Source organism: Centruroides sculpturatus, unplaced genomic scaffold (genome assembly GCF_000671375.1).
Source record: "Centruroides sculpturatus isolate CEXI.00-Female unplaced genomic scaffold, Cexi_2.0 scaffold667, whole genome shotgun sequence".
Lineage (NCBI taxonomy): Eukaryota > Metazoa > Arthropoda > Arachnida > Scorpiones > Buthidae > Centruroides > Centruroides sculpturatus.
Window position 1 is genome coordinate 152,300 of NW_019385247.1, and position 7,920 is coordinate 160,219.

General features: G+C 31.2%; 1 protein-coding gene across 2 annotated transcripts; it reads right to left on the reverse strand.

Moving 5' to 3' along the window:
* Positions 1–678: 678 nt before the first annotated feature.
* LOC111636701 (carbohydrate sulfotransferase 3-like) lies at positions 679–7,215 on the reverse strand. Of its 2 annotated transcripts, none has more exons than XM_023382002.1 (3): positions 7,151–7,215; positions 6,053–6,108; positions 679–2,081 (listed from the first exon to the last, which is right to left on the reverse strand). In XM_023382002.1, the coding sequence occupies exon 3, from the start codon at positions 2,056–2,058 to the stop codon at positions 922–924; it is 1,137 nt and encodes a 378-aa protein (XP_023237770.1). In that variant the 5' UTR covers positions 2,059–2,081; positions 6,053–6,108; positions 7,151–7,215; the 3' UTR covers positions 679–921. The 2 variants fall into 2 exon arrangements, with proteins under 2 accessions (XP_023237770.1, XP_023237769.1); XM_023382001.1 differs by having other exon boundaries at positions 5,980–6,108; positions 7,151–7,210.
* Positions 7,216–7,920: the final 705 nt, after the last annotated feature.

Below are 7,920 nucleotides of genomic sequence, written 5' to 3' on the forward strand. Positions count from 1 at the left end.
TTTAGCGGTAACATATATAAGATTCTGTGGAATCCTAACAGAAGCTGTGACAACGAATATGACGTTTATGACTTCATTCTAAGCGATCTGCGAACATCGTATTTGGAGAATGATGTCACGTTCATCTTTCCCCGAAATAAGTACAGAATAAGTAATTTCTATCAAAAGTAATTTCTAAGTTTTCATAGATAGAGGAAGAACCAAGAATTTTTATCGTCTGCGCATTTCATTATATTGTTTGAAATTTCTGAGGTTTCCGCAAAACTTACCAACGCCTTTCCTTACACGTGACCAGTAAAATTTTCATTTCATTTCAAATTATAGGTAATGGACGTCATTTACTGATTTCCTAACTTTACCAACCTGTAAATGTTTTATGCACGCTCTCTTATATCGACAGTGACCAATAAGAGTCAATTTGTTTTTTGTTTTGGTGTTCTGATAATTGTAAAATAATTTCGATAGTGACATACAACTAATTCACAGATACAAGTGGAATGCACTTGGATCTGTTTTAATTAATTATATACACGTGTATATAATTAATTAAAATTGATTTTTAAATGTTATAAACATACATAACATTTTATGTTTAGTTTATTACATTTAAAAGTAAATTACTCTCATAAATTCAAATTCTTTTAAAGGACTGATTTTATATGAACTTTATACATATGAACTTTATTATATGAACTTTATAAATATGAATATTTATGAACTTTATAAATACATAAATTACATATAAACTTCAATGTTTCTACAAATTAGTAGGCCTATATATGTATAGGACTATATATATTTGTCTTTCATTGCGCTTAATCATTCTCTCTTTCGGATCGTTTAGTTTTAAACATTAGGCTAATTCGTTCTCATAAACGTTCAATTTTCGAAACAATTTCGTTTATATTTTGAAATGCTAATTTAACTTCTAAACGGCAATCCTTCTATACTCGGATATAAGAGTTTTTTCTTTAATTGAACGTTCTGTTTTTTGTAATCAAAATACGCGGACTTATTAATAATTACATAACCAAAGATATTCATTGCTTCGAAGCATTTCGTTTGAATATTGTTAATTTCTGGAAAGGTCAAACTTTTCAACCATTTATAAGGTACAGTCGACGAGTTTCTACGAGTGGAATAAGGATTTTTCTCATCGATTAATTTGGACCTCACGTGAGACAACAAATATGATTCTAGTAGCCTGGAGAAGGGAAGAGATAGCCGTTTCAAGAGATTTCTAGAAACGTTGACTGTGTTCAATGATAAATCTTCGTATCGTATCCACAGATAAGATATGTTTGCAACTCGCAATTCTTCCACATCGTTTTTCATTTCTTCACATAGAACAACGGGGTTGTTACATTTATCACGTTGACACCAATGTAATTCTTTACGAGAACTCATGATGGCTCTCGGATCACGACTCAAATAAATTAACTTAATATTTAAGTCACGGTTTCCTTGAAGAAAAATTAAAACGTCTTTCAGCTGAAGTCTCAAAACTTTCATAATTTGAACAGGAGATCGAATACAAATATTGTGAAGGTATCTAGAGTTAAAGCACGAACGTGAGTATTTACGGCAGGTAGACCACAGGAATCTGTTTCTTTTAAATAAGAATCTGTTTTTTCGTAAGGATGCCCATCGATTGTAACGTTTTGTTAGATTAAAATTACAGCGAAAGAGATGACTTAAAAGTCTGAAAGCATCTGACGTTTGGTTGCGATCGATTCTTGAGTTGAACGAGATCAAATGTAGAGGTTCGAAGTGATAGAAGGTTCTTCGGCTTCTTTGTAGAGTATCTCCTAAAAATGTAGACCCACTTCGAAAGTAGGCAAATAACAATATCCTCGTCACGTTTTCTTTTTCATAAACAGGTAATAATTTAACATTTCTTCTAATTAATTTTGATATTGATTTATAATTTTTGATTAAATTCTTTTCATTTTTATATATCAATAATTTCATTTTCAACAGATTTAATATTGAAATAAATTTATCAAATATAGTAAATAAATTTTTCTCTTGTAAAATCCTCATTATTCCAGTCTTCATATTCAATGAAGTACTTTTGTTATCTAAACAAATTAAATTGATATAAATAAGTTTATTTTTTTAAATCGTTTCTAATTATTATTTTATAAGTTATATGGTTCAAAATTTATTAAGTCATACATTTCAAAAATGAATAAATGCTATTAAATTTTGGTGGTTAAAAGTCAAGGGAGTAGGGAGATAGAGGGTGGTGTCACGTATCATATCTGGAGACAGATCGGATTTGATGAAGTTTTTTCTTGTTAGCATTTACAGTTTTTTTTAAAATAAAACTCATCTCTCCCCTCAAAGTTAAGCTTTGTGCCATTTTATAATAATTAGAAATATAAAAAGTTTTTATAATACAATCTCATAACAAATGGCGCCACGTATACTTTTATTTAGTATAATTAAAATTATATTGCAAAACTTATTTTTTTTTAAAATAAAATCTTATAACAAGGAATGTTAAGCAACTCGTTGCTGGATTTTTGATTAGATAAACAAAAATGTCGAAGCGACACTCACAAGATTTTTATTATTATTTTCTCTATTTCGCTTTGAAGCGCTAAGCTTATCTTTACCAAAGAAAAACTTCTAAGAAAAAAATTTGAATGTTATCTAAATTGTCATAATTTTTCATTTGGCAGGATTTTTTTACATCTCAGATGTTTTTCTTTGAATATCAATTCTTTTTGGTTAATGTTTGCATTTACCAAAGACTAAGACCATGATATACAGTTTGATTGGCGCTCCGCAACGTCAACCGACCGAACGTTTTCAGTATTGACGTTTAGTAAAATTGTTATAAAAAGATTTAATTAGCATGAATTTGGGCTTTTCTTATTCTTGATAACATTTTGAATGACAATCATTCGTTTCGTTGCAGTTTTATTGTTATAATTGTAAAATTAAGCGAGAAAAGTAAAATACAGTATAACTTCGCTTAACGAGCACTTTTTATAACGAGTAATTCGTATAACGAACAAAACAAAGTGTAAAAAATAACTCGCTTAACGAGTGACGTTTCTCATAACCAGTGACAAGGAGCGGGGAAGTCCCGGATTGTGGGCATGCTACATCAGTCTATGTCTAGCACTCGTTCCCTTAGCATCTTAGTGTCGCTTGTGATCACACATTTTTCCAAACTTGTGTTCAGACATATTACATATAAACATCAACAAACATAACCCATATATAATAAACATGCCAAACGGTATGTCAAATTCTTGGGCTATGTAAAGACTATAATTAAATATTAGAAATTACTGTATTTCGAGTTTTTTTGTTTTCTGTAAATCGAATTCACATTCCAGGTTGGTTCATTCCGCGCTAGAAGAAAAGATGATGATGATTCACGCTCCTTAACAATGTATATTGTATAATTATTATTGAATAAACTTTATACATAAAATATTTCAGTATTTTTTGGCATGGAACACATTATTGTATTTTACATTAATTTATATGGGAAAAATTGTTACGCTTAACGAGTTTTTTTCTTCTTCTTTTTACTCTTTCCGCCCTGTAAGCACTAAGAGCGCCTCTTTTTTGCAAGCCCATTATGGGTTCGGCCAGACCCACAATCGGGAGGCCGGGTGGTGAGGAATAGGGGTCGACATATCCGGACGGACCACCCCGAAAAATTCCTGGGGATTTTTCGACCCGTTCAGCCTACCGCTCTGTTCCCCAGAGCGGTAGGCTGCCACCTTGACCGCACGGCCATCTGGCCTGAACTTTGACCTATCGACCGGGAAGTTAGGCGAGCACCTCACTGACAACGAGAAATGCTTAAGCTTAAAATTTGAGCTTTATAGAGACAGTAGTTTTTCTCTAGGAGCGTGTGCAGTGCCGGATGAATAAAAGCAGAAATACAGGTTTTAGAGAGTTTTTCACTTTTGAATTGCTTATATTTATGCAACCCGTCAATTTAAAAAGCGGAAATTTTGCATATTGCCTAAGAAAACAATTATCTTTCCAACAAGATATCTGAATATCTTGTTGGAAACGTTTCTATCCAACAATTATCTTTTTAACAAGATATGCCAGCGGAATGCTGGGAAGAGTTGGTGTTATTTAAGGATTGTAAACGCAATGGTATCAGTGAGAAAGATGTGTCTTTCGTTGATGTTGAAATGTTTTCTGCTGTGTCTACGACGGAAAAAAATGTGTCGTCTGAAATATCTTTTGCTGTTCCTATTGTACATTCTAGTCGTCAGAAACCCTACTGAAAAGGCCTTGACAGGCGAAATGCATTTGGGGTGAAGTATATTTATATAAAAATAAAAGTATTTTTCTTTGTTAACCTGTTTACCTTTTCTTACTTTTTTATACCAGTCTACAGACTCGGGATTTATTAAGCCTCCAAAAGTCAGAAACGAATGGAAAACTAGTAGTTTTCCGTGTACTAATGAATAGTACAATACGGTAAAAAATAGATTATCTGACTCCATCGATTCTTTTTAGAATATTTTTTATTGAAGATATTCAGAATTGCTATAAGCGTTTGGGGCGGAGAAATTGGCCCCGAAATCGGCAACTCTGATTCCTATATATAGTCAGTCAGTGATATTTTTACTTGGCGATAGTGATTCCGCCCCAGGTAATATTTTAATTGCAATTAGTAATATTTTATCGAGAGTTGCGTAATGATTCTTGATAAAATATTACTAATTTCAATTTAAAAAGTTGCGGACCTCTTTGTAGTGTGATATACAGTACAGTACATACAGATGATAAGATGATAAGGCGCCATAATTCCAAAATGGGCTAACTAATAAATTCGTAGAAAACTGTCACACACGAATATGAAAAATTATATTATGAAATATAATATGCATTGTATTAATAAAAAAATATTTTACAATTTTTAAATTTGTAATAGACTAATGAAAGACTTATTCAAAAAGCTCCATATTTAACCCTAATAACAAATGCTCTAGCCACATATATAGGTACAAGGATACCTGTTTTGTGCAGGCAAGTGCAAAGTTCTCCTGTCCGTGACCATTAGGCCGCGTTTCTTTATGCAGCGCTCGAGAAGCGCTTTACAGCGAACCCTCTGAAACCCGTTTCTAAATGCAACGCTGCAATGTAGCGAACCGTTTGCTGCAAGACGTCGCTGCAGCGAAGATAAAGCAGCTTTTACGTCCGCTACACGTGTAAAGCAAAATGGACGCTTGTGTGTATAATACGATATTATGCTGTAAAAATAAAAAAGTCGAAGTGACTGTTGATAAAAATATTATGGAAAGATTAAGAAGGATTAAATTTTATGAAATGACTCTGAAAGTTATCTAAAGAATAAGAAAATACTATATTTTAAATATAATTATATATCTTTTATCTCTTTACTTTGTTCACATTTATGGAAAGATAAATGCTCGATTCTTTATATCTCTTTATTTAAATATTGTAGTTCTTTAACTAAAGCACTATTTTCGGCTGTAACTGGAATTAAAGGATAGATTATGAACGTCCATGTTTCGCTCGAGCGGAAAGCGTTTCTGAACTATGATGCAGCGACGTGTAGCGATAGCTGCTCGTGACGTCATTTACGCTGCACTCTCGCTGCATAAAGAAACGCAGCCTTACGTACCATACAAAGATCGCTTTTTTCTTTACGGCTCTGCCTCAATTCTATCGCGATACGACAAAGTCGCGCGACGTCCTATGTTTTATTAAAATAATCATAATCACTTTGTTTTTAATCTTTCCGCACCCCTATTCTTACGTGGTCTTTGTGGTCTTTTCTAATATCCCTTCCATTCCTAAATCGAGACAACTTGTTTATGGATGAATCCTTAATAAAAGTTTCTAAAAAGTGACGTTAAAACTATAAAAGTATACATTATATAAAAATTAATCAAACAATTTTTCTTCAGATATTTTTTTTTCGGAATTTATCGAGAATGAAAACAATGAACTTTTAGAATTATTTACCAAATCCGATATTAAGATGCCATTCCAATAAAAACGGAACGATGTTTAGACATAAACTCGTGAAAAAAATTACCATAATTAACTTTAAGAATTTCATATTTTTCTTCGAAAGAGAATTTTCCTTTCCATCTGAAAAAAAATTATAGAAAAGTTATTTAATCTGTATTCGTCAACTATCAAGTAACGGTTATCAACATTCTCCATAAATTACAAAATTTTGAAGAAATTCGTGATATCATTTAAATGTGATAATTATTAGCTTTGTACAAATAAAAATAATTTTATAATCTAATCTTAAAACGTATTGTTAATTCCAAGATATATAAAGAAACAATGCTGATAAGAGCCCTGTCACGATTTTACTTACAGACATTCAAACGGATCGGGAATTAAATACGATAATTTTTAAATTAATTTATATTACGATATAAAATTTAAACAATAAAAGCTTAAAAGAAGTAATTTTGTTGAATTATATAAATTTCTGTATTTTTCAAAAAAAAAAAAATATTAAAGGTTTAAAAACACTAAAGGCTGAGGAACACGAGCGGCAAAATTAAGGCGGATGATCGTCAACATGTTCATCCGCTTTAAAAAGTAATACTGTTGCCTTTTATAATAATATAAAAAAAATAGTTTGTTAGTAAGTTTCATAACAGATGGCGCCACGTATAATTTTAACTTTGAGCCTGATTTTGTTTTTTAAACTTAAACATTCTTTTTGGAATAGAGTCAAATTTATCATAATTCAACAAAATTATTTCTTTTAGGCTTTTATTATTATTTAAATTTATATCGTTGGGAAATTATTAGACTTCTAATGAATAGTACAATACGGTAAAAAATAGATTATCTGACTCCATNGTTATTAAAAACGATTAAACAATAGTCATTTTCCAATAATTTAAGCCATTAAAAAGGTGAACTTTTTAGTTTTAGACGATTTTTCGGAGTCTCTAAATATCTATCACAGTATTTTGTAAAATAATCTGATGTGTAAAGTACTATAACACTAATTAATTTAATATGCTAACATTAATTAATATTAATTATAATTGTATTAAGGTACTTAGTTGTGCCTCATATATAACTAATAATTAAATTCAATTAAATTATTAAATATATTAATACTTATTAATTAATTAATTTTCATTTGTTAACTAAAACTTACAAGTTGTAAAAATTAATCCTTAGAAAATTTCTATAGAATCTTAAATAAAATTGCTCATTTTAAGCTGTTCATTTAATATATTTATTTTAAAAACGAATTTAAATTTGAAAAATTCTTCGAACATAACGAATTATTCGAATTATCGAAGTAATAACAATTCGATATTTACGATTCTAGAATATTAATTTAATAGCATATATATGTAATTAAGAATTATTTATTTATTATTTTTTAATAAAGAAATAAATTAGTAATAATTTTTAAAAAACACTTTCATTTGTCACGGTTTTCGAAATTGAGATGAAGGGATGGCGAAGGTGAGACCATCTCCACCATATAAATCAATACTACTATATTTCGTTGTGTGACCGTAGGGTCGGTGTCTCTTTGACACCGCGTCAGGATGTGACACCACCGAGTCTCTCAGGACTCGGAAATCGCGACTTTACGTCACGCGAACAGTTGCGGGTAAGCGGTTGGATTCGGAGTAGAGGTGAGGAGCATGGGCGTAGCGAGGGGGGCCTGGGTGGGCACGGTCTCCTCCAGTGAACCTGGTGACCCCAGAAAATCACAGCCGAAAAAGTGTTGAGTCGATTTGCAAAAAGAACGAAAACCTTAGAGCTAAAAATTTTGAATAGTAAAAAAAAAAAAAAAAACGCTCAACGGCTCCCCCTGTGCCCAATGTTATGATTAAAGGAAGTTTCATATTTCATGTGTGTAAAGTTATCGCCGATTATCATGGAATTTTCATTTTAATGAACAATAATTTG

Excerpts from the sequence above, each read along its gene's own strand:
- LOC111636701 (XM_023382001.1), bottom strand. The coding sequence starts at position 6,076 with ATGAAATTCTTAAAGTTAATTATGGTAATTTTTTTCACGAGTTTATGT. Across the intron at positions 2,082-5,979 it reads GCATCTTAATATCGGATTTG|ATAACAAAAGTACTTCATTG; the intron begins GTAAATAATTCT and ends TAATTTGTTTAG.